Source organism: Dunckerocampus dactyliophorus, chromosome 14, assembly GCF_027744805.1.
Source record: "Dunckerocampus dactyliophorus isolate RoL2022-P2 chromosome 14, RoL_Ddac_1.1, whole genome shotgun sequence".
Lineage (NCBI taxonomy): Eukaryota > Metazoa > Chordata > Actinopteri > Syngnathiformes > Syngnathidae > Dunckerocampus > Dunckerocampus dactyliophorus.
Window position 1 is genome coordinate 22,993,920 of NC_072832.1, and position 26,813 is coordinate 23,020,732.

At 41.6% G+C, this 26,813-nt stretch overlaps 2 protein-coding genes and 1 non-coding gene across 16 annotated transcripts in view; 2 read left to right on the forward strand and 1 right to left on the reverse strand.

Annotated features, from left to right (window-relative positions):
- Positions 1-16,972, forward strand: part of LOC129194328 (PDZ domain-containing protein 7-like) — a 32,982-nt gene extending 16,010 nt beyond the window's left edge. For 2 of the 5 annotated variants that reach the window (XM_054799478.1, XM_054799477.1), the window contains exons 2-13: positions 115-252; positions 323-492; positions 1,911-2,087; positions 2,230-2,377; positions 6,156-6,216; positions 6,342-6,820; positions 7,692-8,012; positions 10,331-10,422; positions 10,625-10,716; positions 11,338-11,406; positions 12,029-12,556; positions 13,818-16,324. In XM_054799478.1, coding sequence (XP_054655453.1) covers positions 166-252; positions 323-492; positions 1,911-2,087; positions 2,230-2,377; positions 6,156-6,216; positions 6,342-6,820; positions 7,692-8,012; positions 10,331-10,422; positions 10,625-10,716; positions 11,338-11,406; positions 12,029-12,556; positions 13,818-14,194 — 2,601 coding nt within the window. In that variant the 5' untranslated portion in view covers positions 115-165 and the 3' untranslated portion in view covers positions 14,195-16,324. The other 3 variants (XM_054799476.1, XM_054799475.1, XM_054799473.1) reach the window with 3 other exon arrangements.
- Positions 7,012-7,083, forward strand: trnat-cgu (transfer RNA threonine (anticodon CGU)). Its single transcript has one exon. It is a non-coding gene; the product is annotated as a tRNA-Thr (tRNA).
- A 935-nt stretch (positions 16,973-17,907) lies between the features above and the next one.
- The window catches only part of lzts2a (leucine zipper, putative tumor suppressor 2a), an 80,845-nt gene continuing 71,939 nt past the window's right edge, over positions 17,908-26,813 (reverse strand). For 8 of the 10 annotated variants that reach the window (XM_054799486.1, XM_054799479.1, XM_054799480.1 and 5 more), the window contains 3 exons: positions 26,283-26,777; positions 24,080-24,184; positions 17,908-21,945 (listed from right to left, as the gene is read on the reverse strand). In XM_054799486.1, the coding sequence (XP_054655461.1) occupies positions 21,760-21,945; positions 24,080-24,184; positions 26,283-26,777 (786 nt within the window). In that variant the 3' untranslated portion in view covers positions 17,908-21,759. The remainder of the gene's footprint in view (positions 21,946-24,079; positions 24,185-26,282; positions 26,778-26,813) is intronic. The other 2 variants (XM_054799489.1, XM_054799488.1) reach the window with 2 other exon arrangements.

Consider the following 26,813-nt stretch of genomic DNA (forward strand, 5'->3'; position numbering starts at 1 on the left):
CTAGAAAATATATATATTTGTGAAACTCGCTACAGTCCCTGTGCCTAATGTTATGGCCACTTGCTCTATATGCGCGTTGTGCTCGCTGTCAGTAAGAATTTGTGGTGTTTCCAGGTGGAGATGACAGTGAAGACATCCACACAGTGACAGTAGACAAGACTCTGGATGGGCGTCTGGGTTTCAGCGTCCGAGGAGGTTCTGAACACGGACTGGGCGTCTTTGTCAGCAAGGTGGAGGACGACAGCTCTGCAGGTTAGCAGGAAGTGTGTTCTTCATTTGTTTGTTTGCTCCATGCGGTGTTTATGTGCGTCATATAGCACAGGCCGGACTCACCGTGGGAGACAAGCTGGTGGAGGTGAACGGCGTCAGCCTGGAGAGCATCACCATGAGCAGCGCCGTCAAGGTCCTGACGGGCAACAACAGGCTGAGGATGGTGGTGAGGCGCGTGGGCAAGATCCCAGGAATCCGCTTCTCCAAGGAGAAGACCACATGGTGAGCGGGATTTTTAGCTCACGTCTTTCTTTGAGCATATCCTCCATCTTGGTGTCATGTGTCAGCAGTGGATGGATTACTGCTTTCACCTTAAGGTCATTTTGATGAACTGATACTAGCCTGTGCTCAGCTGAGAAAATACACAATGTTTACTCTGTGGTGTTTTAGAGGAAACAAATAAATGAAATATTGTCTTCATTATCCACAATTGCAACTTTTAATGAGTGGACATTCGTTGTAAAACTTAAAAACACACACCAGAATTGTTGAAAGTGTTTATCGTAGGCACGTGACAGGTTTGTGCAGTTGCTTGTTGGCAGGCAGAATTTGTAGGACACAGCCTAAGACTCAGCTTAGCTGCGTCACGCTGTAAAGAAATGTCAGGGAGAGTCGGCAAACACAAGGTAAAACAATCATTTTTAAAGAAATACACTAAGTCTCTAACTAACGAACACAATTGGTTCCAGACGACCGTTCTTATGTCGAATTGTTCTTAGGTAGGGGAAAAGGTAATATTACCAATGATATAGGTACTACATGTACGTGTATACATATACAGTATATGTGTATGTATGTAAATATGAGTTTGGATGCAGTAGTAATATTAAACAAGGATAATTAATAAAAAAAAAACAATAATAAAAGTGATATAATAATACGTAATGATAAATGTTATTTACCTTTGAAGAGGAGTGGTCGAGCATACGTCGTTGTGGTGGAGGAGGAGGAGTTATTGAAAAAGGACAAATGGTCGTCGTCGTTAGACTCTTCTAAAAGAGGTAGTGTTCTGTGGGTGGTGTAGAATTAAGCAGGCCTATTAACTCTTCATAAACTTTAATCACACGCTCTGTCCGGTTGTACAATTTAGCTTTCCATTTAGCTTTATCTCCCCAGCATCTAACTCTTCCTCTGTTGGTCTCATTAGCTCTAAGGCTTCCTCTGTTGGTCCCATTAGCAGTGTCACAGTGCCCTCTACTGGTCAAGCATGTACAGTAGCAGTATAAATACTGATTGAGCGACTACAAGGCAAAATAAAATAAAGTATAAACCAGTCGGCTTGTGTTCGTATCCACGAGTGTTCACTAGTCGGGTGTTCGTAAGTTGGGGACCTAGTGTACAGTGAAAATTCTATTATAAGAACAGAGTATAAGAATTATGGGTCATTATGACCTTATTCACATTAATTAAATTCACACTCAGAAACATTACATACATTTAATGTATTTAATATTTATTATTATTCAGTAAAGCATACTCCCGTGACACTAATGGATGGACTGCTCTGGAGTTCATGTGGGAACACAAGAGAAAGTGACATGCTTTTTTTCCGCCATCTGCTGGATGTGTTTGGGTACTGCTCCACTTGTCCCCAAAGCAAAACGGCGCCTATGAATATACCATATGGTGTATGTGTTTAGGGTGGATCTGATCCACAGAAGAATGGTGGTGGAGGAAGGGGGGCGCACGCCGTCAGAGGCCAGTTCGGACAGCGCCCTCCGCAGGATCGTGCATCTTTTCACTACATCAGACGACTACTGCCTGGGCTTCAACATCCGAGGAGGGCGAGAGTTCGGACTGGGCATTTATGTCTCAAAGTAAGTCATTCATGTTTACCCATTTCACGCACATTCCTAATATTCTGGTGAGTTTATTTATTTACATGATTGGGTCAGCATATTAGCACTTACTGTTAAATGAAGAACGCTCCGCTCCTTCATTCCCACGTTTGACGCCCAGGTTGGACCCAGGTGGGCTGGCTGAGCAGCACGGCATCAAGATGGGGGATCAGATCCTCGCCGCCAACGGAGTTAGCTTTGATGACATCACACACAGCAACGCTGTGGAGGTCCTGAAGAGCCACACTCATGTCATGTTAACCATCAGGGTAAGGGATATTATTATTTATTATTAACACTTATTCTTGTTGCGACTCTGTTAGTCACCATATTATCAGTATTTGTGTACATGCAGTTTTACAATAATATCACACACAGTAACACTTTAGCCTGGTTTACACTTGCACACATTTTGCGTGCCAGTGAGTAAACTGGTGGTTAACAGGTGTGAAGTATGGGTGTAAACTATGCGGGGCTGCGTGAGAACATTTTGAAGTTTGTGGCACGCATAATTTCCGGTAACTAATTGTGAAGCAATGTGAACACACCGCGAACGCACCGCAACCTACGTGCAAACAATGCGGGCGGTGTGTATCGAAGCGTGTGTATCGTTCCGCCACCTCTTGGGAGAAGTCGGGGGGAATTCTCAAGTAATTTTTGTCATCTCTTGGATCTTCCTTGTGAATTTTTGTTAATATGTGTTCATAATGCACAAAGCGATGTCATCTAGTCAGCCATTCGCTCTCCCACACTGTTTGTGCCTCCTTTTTTCTAGTTTATGCCTTCTTCCTGCTCTTTCTGCAGCTGCGAGAAAATATAGACTTACCTTTCTTCATTGCGTGAGCTTATTCTCTGGAGTTGAACTTCTTGCAATGTCATTAATGAAGCTGCAGGGGTGATGCCTGCTGTTGCGTGGCGTCATGCGGGACACAGCGGGACCAAATAATGCCGTGACTGCTTCACGGATGCGGGAAGTGGTGCACGGTGACATTGCATACCCGGGCAGGAACAATGCGTGTCGCACATACTGTTTTCATGCACTAGACGCAAACAGTACTTTACAAGGTGTAAAAAAAAAAGGCGTGCAGGAGCGTGGTTATTTCATGCCAATGCGCACGAATTGCGTGCCGAGCGAGTGATTGATGCGGAATCAGAACGCAAACAGTGCGAAAACTAGTCTTACTCTTTTCAGGCTTGCCATAAAAAAATAAATGACATGTATTGCCACGGCAAATTGCGGGAATATGCGGAGGCAAAATACGTGCAAGTGTAAACACCGCTCCTCTCTTCGAACGCCAGTGTAAAAGTCAGCTTTACAGATACCACGTCTGCTGTACAGATCTCATAAGATCCAATACGTTACGAGAGCTGTGCCACAATTCTGCCTTTCTAAAGACAAAATGACTTTTGAGAGGTATTCATTGAGCAATATGTTTACTATGCTGTGCTTGTAGTTTTCTCTGGTGTGCAATTGAACTGTCAAATACAAGGGGGTCGTTTTTGTGTCTCAATTAGGCTTCTTTGTCTTCTTGTCCTTCTTTCAGTGTTAACTATTTGCCTTAAGCACATGCTGGAACTAGTGACTGAGTGCCTCTAAGTGTTCCGGCACAATAACACATCTTAAGTACGTTAATGAACACCACAGTCTTACACAATGTAACACGGAGCTGGCTTGTTTGTGTGTATTGTGTGCATATACGTACACACTCTAACATAGCCCCGTGCTCATTTTCCTCCTGTGATCTCAGGTTGCTCAGACTCATGGTTCATTATTCAGAGGCAGCCAGGGATCAGATTCTAATCAACACACACACACACACACACACAGCATTATAGAGTGCTGCTTGTGTGTGTGCAGCCATTTATAGACCAACCTAATCACACATGGATGTATCTGTGCAACACTCGGACCTCACTGTGCTGAAGATGTGTGCTGTTAGGAATGGAATATTTTCCACTCTGTCTTAGACAAAGTACGGCAACGCGCTTATCTACCACAGAGACATAACACATTCAGAAGACCTTTCACCTGGAAAAGATGCACCTTGTTGTTTCTATCTGCACACACACACACACCACACACACACACACGCCCACACAGTCTCTAGATATACCACCATTTTAATCTTTGTCTGAGGAGCGATTAGCTGGCCAGCTGAGATGGACGGGTGCCTAACATAACAACGAAAGAAGGGAGGTTTACACCTATTTTTGGAATAGATTTGGAAATCGATTGGACTTCGCATAACCTTTGTTGGCAGCTAATCACTCTCTCCAGTGCTGGCATTGCAAGCCAGCCTTGTATCTACTCCTGTTTGAGTTAAATTGTAAACTGTTCTTGAGACTCCTAGGCTCATTTCACAGCTGTTTAAAATAAAATAATCTGGGAGGACTTTCACCATGTAAAGGTGAAGGTCCCAACAGTGCTGCTGGTGACACCGTCCACTGAGATAGTCATTCTCAGGGCATTGAGTCGATCGCTACTGTACTGTTCAGGTTGTCTTAGAAGACGTTTCGCCTCTCATCTGAGCAGGCTTCATCATATCATGCTCAGTGACCAGGTAGGACAAACACTGGTCTGATTAGCGTAGAGTCAAGGCAGGTACTGTGTAGGTGCAGTGGCCAAATGGTAAGGTGTCGGTCTCGTAAACCGAAGATTGTGGGTTCGAGCCCCATCTGTACCTTGAGTTACTGTTTCTGGTGTTTTGTCCTGCAGTAACCCCCTTGTCGCAGTTTACCCAGTGTTAATACGTAACAGAATATCACAGTAATCCCCAAGTATCCATTCAAATATGCTCTTAGGTGGCTGTGAGCAGCATAGGGCGCTAATTGGATATGTCCAACTCTTGGACCTCTTTGAGATGGATTTGCGTGCTGATGACACCACCACATGGAGTCAGACAGACTTATGTGGGTGCAGTGGACAAGCGGTAAGGCGTTGGTCTTGTAAACCAAAGATCATGGGATTGAACCCCATCTGTTACTTGCTAAAATTCCTATTCTAGGAATTAGAGATATGGTTTGCTTCATCAGCAGTGTTGAAGCCTTTTACTGAGACTTGAAAAGGGGTGTCCAAAGACCGCCATGTCAACAAATGTGAATATTGTGTAAAAAGTAAAATTTCTTCCGTCATATCATTGTAAAAAATAAACCTTCCTATATCCTAGTTTTATTACGCATCAACTGAAATGTTTCAACCTTTTATTTTTTCAATCTTGATGTTTATAGCTTTTAGCTCATGAAAACCAAAAATCCGTTTGTCAAAAAATGTGAATATTTCATCAAAACAATGAAAAAAATGGGATTTATAATACAGAAATGTCAATCCACGGAAAATTATGTTTAATTACTCAATACTTGGTTGCGGCTCCTTTTGCACGAATCACTGCTTTAATTCAGTCTGGCATGGAGGCAATCAGCCTGTGGCACTGTTGAGGTGCTACGGAGGCCCAGGATGCTTCCATAGCGGCCTTCAGCTCATCTCTGTTGTTGGGTCTGACGTTACTCATCTTCCTCTTCACAATACCCACACATTCTCTATGGGGTTCAGGTCAGGTGAATTTGCAGGCCAGTCCAGCACAGTAATACTATTTCCAGTAAACCAGGTACTAGGTGGTTTTGGCACTGTGGGCAGGTGCCAGGTCATGTCGGAATATGAAGTCCAAGTATTGTATCCAAGTATCCAAGAATCCAAGTATTGTATTTATCCTCTGAGGTACACCCAACAACTCAACCAAGAATGCGTTCACTCTTTTGGGATGCAAAACAACAGTGGTGAAGATACAGTGACGTGAGACACCTACCAGCCAACCAGAGTTCACCCTGGTTAGTATTCTATTTGGTTGTAATGATGGCACCTGGAACCAGGACTCCCCAGGTACCGTAAACATTTTCCTTTAAAGGGCCGTGAGCGGCACAAGATTGATTAGATGCCTAAAAGTGAGTTGATGGTGTTGGGCTATGACTATTTCCTGATGCTAAGATGTAGATGTGTGCACCTCCATAACAAACAGTTTGTGTATTTAGCTATAGTATGTGCTGTTACAGGAAGCTGGAAGATACCCTGCGTATAAGGAGATGGTGGCAGAGTACGGCTGGCTCGACAGATGTACGTTGACCTTGAGCGTAATAATATGAGGATGTTAGTGAATCTGTGTGTCCATGCAGTGTTTACAAAAAAGATTTACAAGATCATAAAGAGGACACCTTGGTTTTCATTCTTTCATCCAACAGTGGCCAACGGAGCACCAGTGTCTTCCTCCCAAGGCTCTGACTCCCATTCCTCCACCTCCTCCTTGTCCTCCAGCACCCCCCTCAGCTCCCTCAGTGGTCTATCGCAGGTCCTCTTCCCGCCTGTCTTTGGTTCCGACATGGTGGACGTGGCCATCTCCACGGAGGACCGCTCCAGACGTCCAAGCGCCGTGCAGGGAACCTCAGACACGGCCATACAGACCGAGACGTCGCCAGACGTCCCTTCGGAAACCAGTCGGAGGGTCGGCGCCACTGTGCTGCTGAAGGACACGGTCGTACACGGGATGGGCGAGGGGCCGAGGGAGACGGGAGGACGCACGAGGACGCCGTCTTCCGGGGACCGAGAGGGGGTGAAACACGACGGTGCTAAGACCAAGGTCCTGATGGCCCTGAGTAGACCTCGGAAACCCATCATGCGATCCCAAAGTCACATGACTGTGTCAGGTCAGCCCCAAACACTGGTGTGTTTTACTAAATACGTATTTTAAATCAATACTTACACGTGATTTGCATTGTTCATTGACATTATTCACAAAATACATCAATGAAAATGGAACACATCTGAAAATTAATTAGTAGAGCTGAGCTATTTAAACAATTAAAAGGCAATTATTTTGAATCAATAAATTGTGTCAGAAATTGCTTCCTGAAGGGCGCAGTGGCCAAGTGGTAAGGCGTCGGTCTCGTAAATCGAAGATCATGGGTTCAAACCCCATCTGTGCCTTTAATAGAAAGTTAAAAAACAAGCAAAGAGATGTGCTTTGTAAGCACAAAATAGTTTATAATTAAATATCGTAAAATTCTATGGATTATTGATGGGAATACATTAATAATATAAAACCTATTAACGTTTTTTTGTTTTAATGTCACACAATAAAATGTCAAAATATGTTGAAATGATTTAAGTAATCATTTATTCTGTTTCATAAATACAATAAATATCTAAATAAATATTATACATGGTGAAACTCATTTGAACATCATGCCAAGAATCGAAATCAAAAGAAAAATATAAAATTGATTCAAGTATTTGAAGAAAACCAATTCCTGGCGACAAAACAAGCTTAGATCAAAAAGAAAAAATCCCCAAATTAATATTTAATTTTTAAAATTCCTTGTTGAGCTCGGTGTTCATCTGCTGTTGGGGATCAAGGAAACGTTTTGAAAATTGGGTGAACATTTGCTCCACAAAAACCCCACGCGATGTGCCAATGTTCATCCTCCATTCATGGACACACGTGCTGTCGTCTGTGTGGTTGTGCTGCTCACGCCGCTGACACACATTTGTTGTAATGCCTACTTTGGACTGTTTGTCGTTTTCTGTTCGAGTAGAGGACCGGCAGAGGAAGAAGAAGAGACTGCAAAAGGAGAAAAGCAGCCCAGAAGAAAAATCCAACCTCCGGCGCTCCAAAACGTTTGTTAGTCTGTTTTTTAGGAAAGATGGCAAAGAGAAGAGCAGATCCAAAGGTGAGGCCACGTCTCCCCTGCCTGGACCGCGGAAGGAAAGCTAAATGTTGTTCGTACGTTCCACCGTCCAAAGGACAAAGACAGCGGCCGTCACCCCCGTCAGACGCCCTGCATTACGTGGAGGACATGTCCAAGAAGCTGCTCAGCCAGGACGAGGTGGCTGCCGTCATGAGACATTGTCAACGCGTGAGTCCTGCAACCGAAACGCCCACAAAACACCAGGATGTGGCGGTAGATTCCCAAAAACAGCGTTACTTTTTTCAACCTAGCCAAAGACTCCTGTCATATAGAAGATCTTTGACTAGCATTTTTCAAGGAAGATCATTAAAAGCACTCCTGTCATATAGAGGATCTTTGACTAGCATTTTTGCAATAGGTACTTAAAAACAGCAAAGCACTCCTGTCTTTTCAAAGATCTTTGACACATATTTTTGCAGCAGATGCTTAAAAACAGCAATGCACTCCTGTCATATAGAGGATCTTTGACTAGCATTTTTGCAGCAGATGCTAAAAAACAGCAAAGCACTCCTGTCATATAAAGGATCTTTGACTAGCATTTTTGCAGCAGATGCTAAAAAACAGCAAAGCACTCCTGTCATATAAAGGATCTTTGATTAGCATTTTTGCAGTAGATGCCTAAAAACAGCAAAGCACTCCCGTCATATAGCGGATCTTTGACTAGCATTTTTGCAGCAGATGCTTAAAAACAGCAAAGTATTCCTGTTATAAAAAGGATCTTTGACTAGCATTCTTGCAGTAGATGCTTAAAAACAGCCAAGCACTCCCGTCATATAGAGGATCTTTGGCATTTTTGCAGCAGATGCTTAAAAACAGCAAAGCTCTCCTGTTATAAAAAGGATCTTTGACTAGCATTCTTGCAGTAGATGCTTAAAAACAGCAAAGCACTCCTGTCATATAGAAGATCTCTGTTTTTTGCAGCAGATGCTAAAAAAACAGCAAAGCACTCCTCTCATATGGAGGATCTTTGACTAGCTTTTTTGCAGTAGATGCTTAAAAACAGCCAAGCACTCCCGTCATATAGAGGATCTTTGGCATTTTTGCAGCAGATGCTTAAAAACAGCAAAGCTCTCCTGTTATAAAAAGGATCTTTGACTATCATTCTTGCAGCAGATGCTTAAAAACAGCAAAGCTCTCCTGTTATAAAAAGGATCTTTGACTATCATTCTTGCAGTAGATGCTTAAAAACAGCAAAGCACTCCTGTCATATAGAAGATCTCTGTTTTTTGCAGCAGATGCTAAAAAACAGCAAAGCACTCCTCTCATATGGAGGATCTTTGACTAGCTTTTTTGCAGCAGATGCTAAAAAACAGCAAAGCACTCCTGTCATATAGAGGATCTTTGACTAGCTTTTTTGCAGCAGATCCTCAAAACAGCAAAGCACTCCTGTTACAGTAGACGCCCCTACAACGTAAATAATCCGTTCCAAGAACCTTCATGTTATAGGGATTTTATGTTATACGAAGCGTAAAATACATGTAAATAGCCTAATCCGTTCCAAGATCTTCCCAAACTCACCCCTTTGGCCCTTCAAAATATTCAAAGTCCACCAAATATGCTGGGAAAATATAAGAAAACGTTAGCATAAACATAGTAGAGTAACATTCCAATATAAAACAAGGTAAATAAGGTATAATGGTCGATGGGGAACGGCCGTATAGTCTAGCAACATCACTTCATTTCATACCACCGTCATGCTTCTGGATCATTTCCTGCTTTGTTTCCATCGACAACTTTTCCCTTTTTTCTTCTCCCTTACACTTGGTTTAGGGCCCATGACTCCGGTCATTTTAACACAAAGAAAAGTAAAGAAATTAAGAAGAGATTTCAATGCGTGCAAACTAGTTTAAGGGCGACTACGATGAGGAAGGGAGCTCGCATACAAACATGGACGCACTGGATAAGTCAGCCAATGAGATGAGAGCGTAGGCGGTGCCCCGATAATCAGCCAATGAGAGCGTGAAGCGTCAGAAGGCGTCACCAAGTGTACTCTGTTAGTCTCTCTGTCGCTTGCACTGACTTGACGCTTTACGTTATATGGAATTTCTTACGTAATACGATGCAAAAACTTTACATAAATTCTTTACGTTCAGTGGAATGTACGTAAAAGGAGGTTTACGTTATGCGAGGTACTACTGTACATAAAGGATCTTTGACTAGCATTCTTGCAGTAGATGCTTAAAAACAGCAAAGCACTCCTGTCATATAGAGGATCTTTGACTGGCATTTTTGCAGCAGCAGATGCTTAAAAACAGCAAAGCACTCCTGTCATATAGAGGATCTTTGACTAGCTTTTTTGCAGCAGATGCTTAAAAAACGCAAAGCAGCTTTTTTGCTGTAGATCCTTAAAAACAGCACAGCACTCCTGTGGTATAGAGGATCTCTGTGACCGTGTGACATTCCAGCCAATAATGTGTCACCCTGATAGTTTCACATCCAAGCCAAAGGTTGTTGACTGAACGTGAGTACAATCTTTGTACTTTCAGTATTTGTCTGAGAAGGCGATGGAGGATTTAGTGCGGCCCCTTCTGGCCATCTTGGACCGGCCCGAGAAGTTGCTGCTTCTCCGAGAAATAAGGTGAGAGGTCATCATGTCTACACACACACACACACACACACGCACACACACACACGCACACACACGCACACACACACTTTACACACCACCAGTCAAGAGAGTAGATCCACTTTATCATTGAAGAAGATGGGAAATTGTCTCCCAACCTTTGCTGGTCCTGAGTGTATCTTTAGGTGAACTGAGTGTCGTATGTCTCGTGCAGGATGCTGATTCCTCCCAGTGACTTGGGTGCTTTTGACAGCATGGTCTTGCCTTTTGAACTGGAGGCCTACAAAGCTCTCAAGAGTCCGTGTGGTGAGAAACGCCTTCATATTTTTCAGTATCGACAATCGTGTGTTTTTTTTACCTGCGCCAAGCGCAAGCAAAGCACGGAGGTTATGTTTTTGTTGGTGTTTGTCTTTTTATGAATGGATTTGGATGAAATTTACAGGAATTGTTGGAAATGGGATAAGGAAGAACTGTTTACAATCACATTTTGGGGGTGATTCAAAATTCTAAATTTTCCCAAAATTCACCCTGTTCCCTAAAACTAGACACATGTATAAACACTTAGCGCTGTTATGTTATGTGTTAGCATGCTAACATTAGCAGAGTAGCATTATTAGCCATTTTCATAGGTAGACACTTATATGAACACTTAGCGCTGTTATGCTAGGTGTTAGCATGCTAACATAGCTAAATATGTAGATAAAATAGATGTCGGTGTAATGTTTGTGGTGTAAACCACAATATTGCAGCTTTGGCTTGGGTGCTCTCCAAGTGCTTTTCTCGCTGGTTGGACTTTGGCTGCATCACACTCGGGAGGTTTTCACGAAGCCAACCAGCTTAATCATGTTTAATCACATGGAGTATTTGTTTGGTTTTAGTGATATGTTTGGGTTTTTAGTCATATATTTTGTATTTTATTCATTTTAGTGCGTTCTCCAGCTCTCCGCTCCCCTCGCAGTGGGACCCCTCGACGCCACCTCGTCACCCCCGTCCCAGGTATACTGTGTCTGTACGCACCAGCCAGCTGCGACTGAGTGCGTCGTAACGCTCACTTTTCACTCACACGATCAAACATCTACATTTCACTGAATTGTCCCATCGGCATATTTTTTAAAGCCAAAACGTGTGATTTTTTTTTTTTTACAAAGAAAAAAACAATTAAAAGTCATTATTTGTATTTTTGTATTTCATCAAACTCAACTGTCTAAAAACAAGTACTGTACCTCAAGTTAAAACAAATATTTTTTGACATATTTTTTGGGAAAAAACATTGCATTTTCAAAAAATATTTCACGAAGTTTTATTGCCATCCTTCGAGATCGTGTAATTGATGACTGCTTATTATTATTTACTATGTTATCTTATTTGTAGTGTAATTCAACTGTCCAATGAAAACATGTGTCTCAATTCTTCATACATTTTTTTATTTGGATTTATTTCTTTTTTTAATGTAATGTTGTCTAAAAAGGAAAATACACCAAAAGATGATGTTGTTGTTTTGGTGATCACCCAAAAGCTGAGAAGACTTGAATGGAACAATACAGTATATCATATTTTTGATGGGATATTTTGTGATGATTGTCCGCCAGTCTCACTCATTATTGCAACATATTTCCAGACTACAGGGGGGGATTCCTCCTCCAGCCCGTCCTGACCCAGGACCATCCCTTGGTGGAGGACATGGAGGGCCTGAGTCTGTCGGGACGAGGTCACATGACCCCATCTCGGTTCTTCACCCCCCTGCTGGACGTACCCGTGGACACTTTCTCCTCGTCCCGTTCCCGCTCTCTTAGCCCCTCGCCCATCCTCAGCTCCCGCCCCGCAGAATCCCTGCACAGCACCCAGCGGGGGGGCCACCAGAACGGGGTCGGGGGAGGAGGCGGAGCCCCCGAGCGAGGGAGGTCACCTGTGAGGAGGAGCAGCGGGAGGGGGGAGGTGCGTCCAGACAACTGGAGGAAACAGGAAGCCTGCACTGAAGTCAGCGTACGTGTCCCCTCACCGCGGCCAACCAGGACACCCCTGAAGGATGTCTTTGGCGGCCCCCCCGCAGTCACAGCCAACGGACTCTCACAAAGCGGAAATAGGAGGGCCACTCAGGAGTACGACGTCTCCACGCTGACCATCCCCAAAGCCAAACAGTCGCTAGGTGAGCACCGCATCCTTCTACATCAGCTCAAAGTGTTGGCATCAGCCTCTGTGGGGGCCAGGGGGGGTGGACCACTCATATGTTATGCAAAGGACGCCTGCAATGACATCCAAACACCCGTCAAATTCAAATAAAATAAGCTAAAAACATGGAGAAATAAAAGAAATGAAATGAAATATGCTTTATTTTATGTAATTGTCCGAATAATATACACAAATACTGCAGCAGTAATAATAATAAACACAAATATCATGTTATAATAATGTTGGGGAAGACATGGACATAAATGTGTTTCACTGACCAGTCACATGAAATCAAATTCAATGAACGAGCTATTTTAAGAACAAAAGGGAGCTACTGTACAATTATTATGAGTGTTAATAACACAAAGGCAGCAACAACCAATATCTTCCCTCGCTTTCCTCGCTTGGAAATACAAGCTTTGCACTGCATTGCAAACTAAATACAATGAAATCATTTCATAATTCTTATTCATTTATTTTATTTTATTATCCAAATGATAAAGAAAAGTATTGCAGTAGTAATAGTAGACACAAATACTGCATTTTGGAGTTTTCTTGGTGTTTCGGATAAGAAATAAATGGACATAAATGGTGAAATGAAATAAAATGTAGAAATAGTCTTTTTTTAATAAACAAAAATAGTTTTACCACTTAAGTAAAATATTGTAAAATGATTATTATTAATATAAAAGCACCAGCAAAAATATATTTCCTTTGGTGTTGGGAGATACTGCAGTGTGAATACAATGAAATATTAATCATATTTTGAACATATTATCTGAATAATGCACTAAAATATTGCAGCAGTAATACTGCACAAAATGTACTATTTTTGAAAATAAATTGAGACAAATATTTTTGGTTTTTATTGGTTAAAAATACTGGAAATGGACATACATGTTTTTCACTGACCAATGAAATTCAAGAATTATACCAGTAAGACAATATTATTAAAAAATTACATTCTAAAAAATATATCTAAAATTATTTTATTGTTAAAAAATTACATTATAAAAAATAGATCTAAAATTCTTCTTCTTATTAAGAATATATACATAGCAAGCAGCAACAGAACGAAAGAAAATTCAGTATTGATATGACGACACAGTTCCCGTTCCACGAGTCACCAGCAGAGGTCAGTGTGTACAAGCCGCAGGTTAAGACACGTGCTGGTCGTGCTGTGTTGTGTGTGTTGCTTCATTGTCTGGCCTCTTGCTGGCGTGCGTGTGTGTTTGCAGGCATCAGTGTCTCTGGAGGGATGGAGTCCAGAGTCCAGCCGGCGATTAAGATTGAAAAGATCTTCCCTGGAGGAGCCGCTTCCATGAACCGTGCCCTGAAGGTCAGCAAACGCTGGAAAACGCTGCAATTATTATTATTATTATTATTATTATTATTGTTATTATTATTATTGTTATTATTGTTTTATATTATTATTATTATTGTATTATTTGGAGGCTGTGTGCTAAAGACGTGCAGGCTGCACATGGCATCTGTAAAGCTGACTGTTTATCAAAATATCTATTTTTTATTTAATATTTTACATTTGATTATATTCTTTTACAATATTTGTTTTAATTCTAAACATGGTTTGATTTATTTGTATTGCTTAATATGATTATAAAAAGCATTTGTGCTAATTACAATAAACGCCATACCCCTGATGATAGGTTTGGTAAGTCAAGTGGGCTTCCCAGCCCGCATACTGAAGGAACGAGCCGGCGTTCAACGAAATGTGGTCAAAGTACGCGACGTTTAGTGGAAGCTGCATCCTGCCCGGTGCTCTCACGCGCGCGCCACCGTAAACGAGCATAACGACGATCAGATTAGTTGTCATCTGTTTCATTCAAATGACTTTTTAATCCCCTCTTTGCGTAAATGCACGCAAATCTTTTCATGCCGCTGTCACGGGGTACTCTGGGGTAAAAAAACAGAAGAAGAAGAAGAAATCAATAGAAATGCAGGACAGCCAAGAGACTGATGAGAGGATGCGGTCTTCATGTGTTGACTGACGGCGGGAAAGTGGCTGACGAGGAAACGGGAGATGATTGGTGGACAGGCAACAATGCAGTGGTCTCCAGCAGGTGCATCCTCGCTCGAAGGCGTGTGACATCACAGGAAGTAAAGTGGCTCCCTGCACAACTTTCCACAGGAAACTCCCTATAGCTGTGTGTGTGTGTGTGTGTGTGTGTGTGTGTGTGTGTGTGTGTGTGTGCGTGTGTGTGTGTGTGCGTGTGTGTGCGTGCGTGTGCGTGTGTGGTGATTGCCTTCACTGCTATTTGACTATTTTCTGGTAAAAACAAAACTGGACAAAAATTGAATTATAAACTTCGTAAAAAAACTCAATCATTTTAAAACCAAAAGGTACAGAAAGAGCTTCTGTATGTGCAAAACACTGACAAAAAGACAGTTTATGAACATAAACACGCATGACAACAATAAAAAGGAGATGAATAAAAAAGTATTTGAAATCAAATTTAAAAATGTGAAAAAAATCAATGAAGTACATTTTTAGAAAGACCACAGCTACCGTACATTTCGGTGTATAAGCTGCACCCACTAAATTTAGGGGGGAAACCAGATTTCATAAAATGGCATATTGTGGCCGCACGAGTCAGTGAGGACCAGGCAGGTCTTTATTAGACAGGAGCCAATCATGAGCGATGACTAAACCACAGCGAGCTTGCACTCGTCATCCCATTCCCAAAACCAGGTAGCTTATTTATGACGACATACTTAATGCCAATTAGCAACAGTTTTTCATTAATCTATCATAAAAAATACGTGATTAGAAAATGTTATCTTAAAACATTCTATAATCACATATTTTTATGAATTTCTAATTGTAAATAATTTCATATGACATATTTTTTTATGATAAGTGTGTATTGATACATTTAAAATTTTAAATAATTTATAATGACATGTTTTATGATTAAAATATGCCCAAAGTCAGCTGGGATAGGCTCCAGCATGCCCCCGCGACCCTAATGAGGAGAAGCGGCATAGAAAATGGATGGATGGCTATTTTATGATTAAATCATTTTAATATTTTTATGAGAAAATATGTATTTATCATAAAACATGTAACATGTAACATGTAACATAAACATTTTTTTATCATTACATATTGTTTATGATACAATCGTGTATTTCTCATAAAAAAATCTCAGTCTAAAATTATTTTAAATGTGAAATTGTTTTATATTCACACATTTTTAGGATAAAATGATAAAATAATTTTATATTTACATATTCTACATAATTAAAGTTTATACTTATCATAAAAATGTGTAATTATGAAATTATTTTAAAATGAAAATGGATAATTTGTAAATTTAAATTAATTATTCAATTTAAATTAAATTTATAATGAAATATGCATTTATTATTCATCATATTTTTTACATTTAAAATGATTTTAATAAAATGTTTTCAATTATCAATACAAAATAAATATTACATTAAGAAATAATGAAATAATACATATTAAGAAATGAAAGCTATACAGTAATTATATAATAAAACATAACAGATTAATTCTGATGGTAGATTTTGTCCATTTTTACTTCATCAACATAAACTATATTCCCGTACATGTATTATTTTTGAAACGATTGTCAGGAGTGTGCCGTTGGGTGAGAGGTGGGGTCCACCCTGGACTTGGCAGCAGCGCCCAGTGGTGGTAGCGATGAAGCGTTTCATCACGAAAGCGTTTACTGATCGACTGTCGCCGTTGTTTGTGCGTCCCCAGGCCGGCTACGAGCTGCTGTCCGTGGACGGTGAGAGTCTGCAGGGCGTGACTCATCAGCACGCCGTCGACGCCATTCGCCGTGCGTTCAGCAACAAAGCCAAAGACCCCATGGTGCTGGTGGTCAAGACCCCCAAGGTTCTGTCCAGGGGGACCTGCTGACTGACACCCGACTACTTTTCTACTGCCTTCTTTTTAAAAAAATAAATGCTGTATAAAGTGAAAACTTTGTGATTCGTGAACTTAACACACTGCGACCTTGCTGCGACCTTTGAGCGCTGCTTCCGGCCTGCCAGAAGGCGATCATCTCAAACTGCGTTATGGGATTTATAGATTTATTTGGCTGCAGATTAAATCTCATGTACAGTATTACGTCTAAAGTGATAGTCTGGCCTTGAGAGACTATTACAAAAATGACTGCTCAGTGTTGTTTTTTTGGCGTAGTTAGTGTTTGTCTGCTCGCTTTTTTTCTTCTGTCCACGTTCTGGTTTCCCAGTTAGGGCTCGCCACAACGAGAATGGTTTTGGCTTCCATTTTTATGGCGCATGTCCTTTTTAAAGCACGGGAATCGAATCCCTGCCTTCAGAAGTGTGTAGCATTACACAGGCAGGGATTAGCAATATGCTACTTTACTTCACAGGCTTTAATTACAGGATTTTGGAGGGTGGTGAGTGGTGGTGGTGGGGGGGAGGAGCGGTTTAAAATGTAAATGTGACAGAAAGTAAAACCAAAACCTGATAACGACTAATGCATGGGCGTAGATGACCACAACGTATACCGCCGGGCATCCTATGACATTGTTTTGGCCCATGCTGCCGCTGACCAAGAAATTCAAAATTGTATTAATTTTTTGTTGCTTTTCTTTTGTTTTTTTTATCTGAAAAACAAAAACAATCATAAAAAATATGTAATTACAAAGTTAGTATTTATTACATTTAAAATAATTTATAATTTCATATGACAAATACACAACATATATAAATATACAATTTTATTAAGAATTAAATAATAAATATGCATACCATATGACAGAACAATCAAATTCAGTTAGTTGTGATTCATGATGATGGCTGTTTTTTTTCCTTATTTTATTTAATCAACAAAAGATATTCTCTTTTTATATACATACAAAAATTATATACAAAAAAATGTATATACAGTACATATACTGCCTTGCATTTTTTTGCCCAATGCTGTTGCTGTCCAATAAATTCTGCCTTTTATTAGTTTTCCTTATGTTGCTTTTATTTTCTATCTGGAAAAACAATCATAAAAACATGTCATTACAAAATAATTATATTTTTACATTTAAATAATTGAATATTTTTTATGATAAATGCACAATAATATATATATATAATTACATTTAAAATGTAAAAATGTTACAAACACATTACTTATTAATTACTTATGATTAATTAATTAATTAATTTGGATTAATTATACATTATGATGACAGTTTTTCCCCCACATTTTCATTTAATCGACATAAAAACTATTTTCATAATGTACTATCCCCCCCAATAAACATTTGCATGTACATGTAAGGTCAAGGTGTAGAAAAGCATCAAGTTTGCAGCTTAAGGTGTGACAGCTTGCACTTTATTTAAAAACAGTCATTTATACAAGAAATGTACACATAGAAATATACAAGGACAACATGAAGAAAGTAAGCAAATCTTTAAAAAAAAAAAAAAAAAGCCACAAAAACCCCCAATAATAAGAACAACAAAATAAAATGCGTTATTTTTATTGCGTTACTTTGGTCGAGAGTCACAGTGGCCACATACTGTACGTCCAAATAAAAAGACACTCTGTTGTACCAGCAAGTGTTTCCATACGTGTGCTGTATTTACACTCAGGAGGCGAGGTGAGGACAGTTCTCATAGTAACAGTCTGGAATTTGTGGCAAAGGTACAAATGAGCGGAAATGAGCCTCATTGCAGCGTGTCACGATGACAGGCATCATTACGTGAGCAGGGTGTGCGATGCAGAGTATAAAACACATGCATTACGTACACGCACGTCATCTACTACTGCATACTGCGTATCTATGGACATACACGCCATACGGTATATACTGTAGATATATATTCATATAGAGAGAGACCGGTGCTACAACAAAATATTAGTAGGTGCTTTATTTATATATGTATAGAAAAATATACAGCCTTCATTATATAGAGTTCCGATTCGCTAGTATTTACTATTTAGTCTATAAAATGTACGTTCTTTTCACTTGTCAGCCCTGCGATAAAATGAATCAAATAAAACCGGCTTTACGTAACACTCAATGTACACTATGTAGTGTGTGTGTGTGTGTGTATATATATATATATATATATATATATACATACACATACACATACACGTATATTGGATCCATTTTTTCACTCATTTTTCAACTTGATGATTTAGACTTGGAAGACTTTGGTTTAAAGGGGTCCCATCCTGCTCTTTTTGAGTGATATCGGATCCCAAGTGGGGCCTTAAAGTAAGTTGATTTTCATAATATACTCCCAGGGTAAATCTGCATTCTTCTGCTCTTGCCCAAAACGCTGGGATTCCGCAGGCTTTGTTCAAAAAACATCCTGTCCGTGAAGTGGCGTGAGCAGGGGAGCCGTGACCGTCAGGTAGGTCTTTGGCTCCCTGAAAAAAAGAAAATAAATCGTCCTATTGCTTCGTTACTCTGGTAGTTCTTCCAAGAAGAAGTGGTGTGGGGTACGTGGAGTAGAACCTGTGAGACATGCGTGTCAAAAGTTGCAAATGCAGGATAGGAGCCGTTTCATGAAAAGTCAGACTTTGGCTAAATAAAGCACAGTGAAGAGGAACAAATGCATCCTGAAGAAGTGGCAATAAACGCAACTTTTTCTTTTTTTTTCCCTTTCCCGACGCTGAGACGCTAAGGTGCTTTTCTTCTGTTCCAAAAATAGACTTTGGAGTGAGGACGAGAGAGACATCCGGCTGACATCTCCCACTGCCGCGCTCCGCTTGAAGCAACTTTTCCTTAAACTGCAGAAAGACCACAAAAAACAATGAAACGCGCTGAAGCTTGGCATCTGATCGCTCCACAGCAAGAGGCGACAAACAGGAATTCTGTACGCATTTTTGACCTGCTGGTGACTTATTGTTACTTCCTCAAGGGGGAGGAGCCAAGCACAAAGGGCTGGGACTGACCCGAATATAAGATGATAGTTTTTCCCTCGAAAACAAGTCACACAGGGCTTTTCTTCCTGCGTCCAATGACCCAGAAGGTCAGGCAGTTTCAAATCTCAGAGAAGATATTTCATTCGTCCACGAGATGCAGCCAGGGGGCTGGCAAATAACCAACTATAACTGTAAATCTATCAGCCTAAATTCTAGTTCAAGTACACCAAAGTAAGTTCAAGGCATAACCGATGTTACAATGGTGCTAGGAGGTAAGGAGTATAGGGTACGTGGGGAATCGTGTCCCATAAAAGATACTGGTACTCATCTGTGGCCGGAGTTCGTTTGACCCAGCAAAACAGGAAATGGCAGACCGCAAGTTATGCTCAGGAAACTAGCAACGGCTAGATGAGCAAACTATCCCAGGTCCTTACCAAGAGCAACAAGCCGATGGAAGGGAAGCATCTTGAAAGTAGAGGGTTCAGTATTTGGAACAAAAAAAGAGTTACTCTATTGTGCACGATCTGGATGTAATCTCGACACTGTAGGTTGGGTGAGATCCCCTCACCCTTTAAACGGAGTAGTCAAGTAGAAGGGGCGCATATACGCATATAGAAGGGGTCTTCCCTGAGGCCTCCTATCGGTCAGATGTGCCCTGAACACCTCCTCAGGGAGGCGTCCGAAAGGCATCCTGACCCGGGCCACCTCATCTGGCTCCTCTCAATGCAGGGGAGCAGTGGTTCTACTCCGAGTCTCTCCCAGATGACAGTGCTTCTCGCCTCATCTCTAAGGGAGCGCCCAGCCACCCTACGGAGAAAACTCATTTTGGCCACTTGTACCCACAAGCTTGTCCTTTCGGTCACTACCCAAAGCTCATGACCGTAGGTGAGGGCAGGAACGTAGATCGACCGGTAAATTGAGAGCTTTGCCTTTCGGCTCAGCTCCCTCTTCACCACAACGGACCGATGCAGAGTCCGCACCAATCCGCCTGTTGATCTCACGTTCAAGCCTTACCTCACTCGTGAACAAGACCCCAAGGTACTTAAACTCCTCCCCCTGGAGTAGATACTCCACCCTTTTCTGGGCGAGAACCATGGACTTGGACTTGGAGCTGCTGATTCTCATCCCAGCTGCTTCATACTCGGCTGCGAACCGATCCAGTGGGCGTTGAAGGATGAAGCCAGTAACATCATCTGCAAAAAGCAGAGACCGAGTTCTGCAGCTACCAAACCGGATCCCCACAACGTCCTGGCTGCACCTACAAATTCTGTCCATAAATGTAATGAACAGAATTGGTGACAAAGGGCAGGCCTGACAGACTCCAACCCTCACGGGAAACAGGTCTGACTTATTGCCGGCTGTGGGGACCAAACTCTGACACCGGTCATACGGGGAGTGAACAGCCTGAATGACCTGAATTAGGATTCAGAGGAACACGGTGGAATGCCTTCTCAAAGTCCACAAAACACATGTAGACTGGTTGGGCAAACTCCCATGCACCCTCAAGGACCCTGCTGAGATCATATCGTGCACCCCTCATTTCTAGTATTCGGTCGCTCACTGTTTGAGCAAAAGGATTCACAGCTCAAAATGACAAAAACTAAACGTTCGCTTACCCTGTTCCTGTGCCTTAGCTGTGGACGCTGCAGCAATATACTCCACAATCTCCACTTTGCTGCCCTCAGTCTCCTCTTGGATAAAAAAATGAGTCTTCTTTGCCAAGAATACAGTAGACCCTCGTTCCCTTCTGTTGATGCGTTCAGGTACTATTCTAAAGACATTCCAGTGGTGAAGTGGCATGACTGGTTTGCACTGTGGCTCCCCCTTAAGGAATAGAGTGGTACTACCATATGAGCATGGTCAGGCTAATATACAGAACACAGCGTTGAGTATGTAGAATTATTTGCCCCTTAGCTATAACTTTGGGGATCAGTGCAGCATGGTGACAATGAAATATTAAGCCGTGATGGTAATGATGACATCGTTATTGTTCATGCATGCTGGTGCCCCCTTCCTTGACTTCATGTGCATGTAGCAACATTGTGTTTTTTTGCATTACCACCTTCCTCGATACCCTGATTCAAACATGTGTCACTGCTTTAGCTCCCGTAGAGGAGAGGTGGTTTTGTGCTGACTGAAAAAGGTGCAGGTGAAACACCGTATGAAAGATCATGTGGGGTGCAGCAGGAGAGAGTAACAATGCACCTTTGTCAGCTGCTCAACAGGTAAAACGCTGCCAGTCTTTTGTTGTTGTTTTGGTCTGGTGTTGCTAAATGTTTTTACTTTTAGATCTCAGTGGCGGTGATCTCCTCAAAGTGGATGTCGTTGCTGCCGTTGTGGACCTCGTAGTCGTCCATCATGTCCCTGTTCTCCAGCTCCAGGCTGAGCTCCCGCATCACTCGCTCCAGGTCACGGTTCCGGCGGTACATCTGGATGTAGTTCTGCTGCAGCTGCTTCTGGTAGCGGATCACCTGCAGGAGGTCGAGGAGGAAGCATGGATTAGCACAGTAATCCCACGCCGCTACAAATGTCACGGCTTCACTCTATCACGGTTTTTCAAAAATACATTCATTAATAAATCATGCTGTTTTGTGGTTGAATGCTGCCTATTATTAGTCAAAAATATGCATTTTTAAGCTAATTTTACAAATGTTTTGCCTAAATTAAGCATTTTCCCACACAGAAATGGCTAAATGTCTAAAGATCTCGTGAGTTTAAAATGTGAGATTAAAAAAGATTTCTTGTTCAGAAAAAAAATGTCTTGCGATAACAAATGAACACTAGCGATGCCCAAGCGCCACAGTTACCAAAATAATAATCGTACAATTTTTTGGATCAGTCTTTGATATTTTGTACAACCTGCTGGAAAGTTGTCCTGTGTTTTTTTCCCCAAGTGCTCCGACTATTTTTTGTGGCGTTACAGTATATGCACAAACACCAAAAATGGTCCAATGTCGAAATGTCGCAAAGAAACCTTTAAAAAAATGCCTGCATCCAGACGGTGATCTGGATCACCCCCAAAATGTAATCAGTTTTTCCATATCCCATTTCCAACAATTCCTGAACATTTCAACATCCAAATCCATTCAGAACTTTTCAAGTTATTTTGAACACAAACAAACAAACGGCGGCAAAATGACAAGACAAAATGACAAATACATCTGTCTCAACACCCGGGGTGTTGGTTCTATAGCGGAATGAACGGAGAGAGTGAACCCTCCTGTCAGTCATTCAGTCTCTTTGTCCCAGTGGGTGGAGCCGGGGCCGCTGGAGACTGCACACACAGAGTGGTGCAAGCAAATTGGCGTTTACGCTTGCACGCATTTTGCCTCTGCATTGTTGCGCAGTTTGCCGTGGCAATGCATGTCATTTATTTACGTATTTATGGCCTGAAAAGCACAAAGACTAGTTTGCACACTGTTTGCGTTCTGTCCACACATAAATTATGCACTAAGCACACAATTTGTGACCGAAAACGGTCATCCGTGAAGCAGTACTGGTATTTTTTGGTCCTGCTGTGTCCCGTGTGAAACCACCCCTATAGCTTCATTCATTTGTGTTCCTGTTAAGGAATAATACCCAATGATACCTAAGGATGTTTAGTCAAGTGTCATTTTGTTTACAGAGACTTGATACTTTTATTTGCTTTTTTTGTTTTTATTGTTGTGTGTGTTTTTTATTGCAGTGCTTTTCTTTCTTCACGGATTCACTATTCTACTTCACTATTTTTTCAATTTTTCCTAAAGTCAATTTTATTTTCATTTTTCAATTTGTTTTTTTTTGTCTTTTTTTTGTTTGCTGTTTAATTTATTATGTTGTTTGTTTAAGTTATTTTATTTAAAAGCTCTTGACATTCCAATTACAATGTGAAATACTCTTGAGAAATGAAAGTTTATTGCTTTTGATACGGTGTAGTCGCATTACTATGCCGTATATTATCTTTACGCACGGTGGTTAGCATGTTGGCCACACAGATATTATCGTTACATTCATGAAAAAAATGGTCTCAAAATTATGACAATAATGTTGTTTATCAGCATTAATTTGTAGGACAATTATCATCCAGCAAAATGTGTTACCGTGACAGGCCTAGTTCCATGTTGATAATGGGCAAAGTGAGCCCATCAACACGAACGAGCCAGTATGCCGAATTTGTTCGAATTAATGCAAAACCCTTGTGCTTTGTCTTGTCTCATTAGGTGGGTGTCTCGTGACACCCTTACTAAATGAAGTGAAATACAAATGAAACAATGAAGTGAAATACAAATGAGGGCAAACAGAAGACACATTCATTCAAAGACGTTGTGATGATATGTAGTATTCTTCACTGGTCACCAGGTGTCAGCAATGTTACATTGATGAGACAATAGGAAGTACAGGAAGTACTGTTCAGAATGGGAAATAAAAAAAGAATATACTGTATATTATGTCTTATTATGTCTACTATAATGGGTAATGGGGGTTTAAAGGTAACTATAGGAGTGTTATTTCAGGTCTAGAGGGCTCCTATAATGTTAAAAAACATATTTAGAAGGCTTTAAACAGGTTTTCTATACTCTAAATAAAAAATGTAAACACACAGGACCAATATGAACTCAATAATACCTTTTCTTTCTCCTCCTGCCACACCCTCCTTTCATCCTCAAATCGAGACATTTGCTCCTCGCTTGTCCTCCTCTCGTAAATGAGCTCAGCCTTCAACCTGTCCACCTGAGGAAACACACAAAGATGACACATTCGATAGCAGGGGCAGCTGCACTTCACTTGGCCAATAACAGAATAGCCACTTCTGTTAAATATGCAGGTCTTTGGTCCCAAAAATAACTTATTTTGTCATTTTTCCTCTGAAAATGGGCTCTTATTCGCCATAAGTTGGTAACAGAGGTAAAGTGTACATGTACATGTTTTTTTTTTTTTTTTTTTACATGTTTATGACTTTATGCTTCATTGGTAATGTTTTTTTTTTATCAAGCGTTGAGATTTCCCACTTTGTTCAAAGGTCCTTGAACGCACCATAGTTGCTGTGAGACGCAAAAGTGAAACTTAAACCTCTACACCCGCATTTCATCTGATCATGCCTTACATCAGTCATGGTGGTCAGCACCTATACATTTTATACTTGTGCACTAGGGACGCGCTGATCGATCAGCCACTCATCAATCGGCTGATTTCCGTAAAAAACACGTGATCGCATACGTGATCTTTTTCAAAGTCACTTTCCCTTTTTCGACCTCCACAAATGGAAGAAATGTCACTTCCTGGCGGTCAAAATCTTAACAACAACCTCTTTGTGTAGTATCACACACATCGGTATCGGTGTGCGGCAGCAAACCCTACATGTGTGCTGTGTCACGCAGGGTTGCCAACACCCTTATTGAGCCGACAAGGGACGCACTTTGTCCCGTATTGCCGTGACAATCAACACTAGCCTGTAAAACCTCCATGGCTTCAGTTTGACAGCTTGACACAGGCTACGCCAATCCATGCCAGCATGTTTGATGAAGCTCTTCAATCGTACACTGGAACAAGTGGCAAAACAGGAATATCTAATTCAGGAGCTGAGCTCATCAAATCTATTGCTGTTTGAATTTTCCTGCATCTTGGTTTACACTTTGCCTAGCTGTCACTAGTGGAAGTTAGATAGCTAGCTAGCATTAGCCGCCTAGTTTCTGGTCTTCAGTCCCCAAAGGTGACTTTTTACCACAGTAACATTGTATTTTTAAAACAAGCAATGAGGTTGGTTGGGAGCTCGTTATTGTCCCACAAGGAAGTGGATATCATGTTCATGGGGTACATACTAACTATTTCAATTGTCACTGAACAATTTTGCTGTCTTGTTGTCATTATAGTAATTATATCTTGTCCTCCAAACACTATTTGTGTAGTTGTTTAATGAACATAAACACAGTGTGTCCAGCGTTATGATGGTGATGCTATCACAGGGGTCTCGTAGCCCGCCAGCTGATTTTGAGTAGATCACCAAAGGGTCAAAGAATATTTGCTTCATCTCTCGGTAGTTTATTATAACTGTTCAGACTAGGGATGTAACGATAAACCAATGCAACCGGATATCCGGTTTGAGGAGCGAACGATTCCGATTCACGGGTAAAAGAATCCTGTATCGACAATAAATCATCCATAAATCTTTAGATGAATTGATAGTGGAGACATGTACTGGGTATCGCGAGAGAAGAAGTGTCTTATAAACAATGTGAGAGCCTGGGATGCCAGCGAAATCCGCTGTCCGCCGCTAGCTCGGAACATCTCTGGATTAATTTCAAGAAGCGTGCAAGCAGAACTCATGAAGTGTGGGATTGTTCACCCACTAATAGGGAACGTGATCTGGGTTTAGACCGTCGTCAGGTTAAGTTTTACCCTACTGATGATGTGTTGTTGCAATAGTAACCCTTGCTTGACCAGCCAGACCAACAGAGGCCATATGGTCACTTTTCTGCTTTGTAACTTGATTACTTTGAAATGTTGTGCCTGGAGTGTGCTCACCATGCTGCTGTAAGGAATAAGGAAAATGTGTAGTATGCGCCGTCATCAAAAGCGTAGCATGAGAAAGTGTGTCCAAACTTTTGACTTAATATGTTGTACTTCATGATAGCAAGCTCATTTTTCCAATGGCTCAGCCTGTCTGTCACTTTGAAAAACACAAAACAAACCCCCTGCACTATATGGAAGGAACAATGGAAACAAATATAAGCACGGACCCCTCGTTTGCCGCTATGCCTGCTAAACTCTACTGGAAAGACTTCCTACAAAATGTAGAAGAAGAACAATTGTAAGGTTAGATATACAGTACCTGTTGCCTGAGTCCCAGCAGTGTTTCTGCATTCTGCCTCTGCGCCTTGGCTTCATCACTCTCTCCTCCCCAAAGCAGATGAGCGTCCTCCACGTCACGATACACAGAAGGGCTGGGTCCGCCCCGCCCTGGCAGTCCTCTACCCTGCTGGATGGCCAGGCTCACACACTGACCCTTCATGCTCCCACCATGGCTGGCCAGAGTGTCCCGAAGACGAACCAGCTCCTCCTCCAGGCGCGACACTTTCTCGCGAAGCAGCTCGGCTTCGCTCTTCCTCCTTTGGAGTTCGTTCTCGCAGACCTCCAGCTCTAGAGATCGTGTCCGCAGGGCCGCCTGGGCCTCCTGAGAGCGAGCCTGGCTGGCCTGCAGCTCCGATCGAGCTTCTCTCAGCTGGGCCCTCAGCACCACAATGTCGCCGGCCTTCTGGCTGAGTTCTGACTGGATCTCCTTCAGCTGCTGCTTCAGGAGGGAGATCTCTCCTGATTTCTGACATACCTACACACACCATATACTAAGAACACAACCAAAACA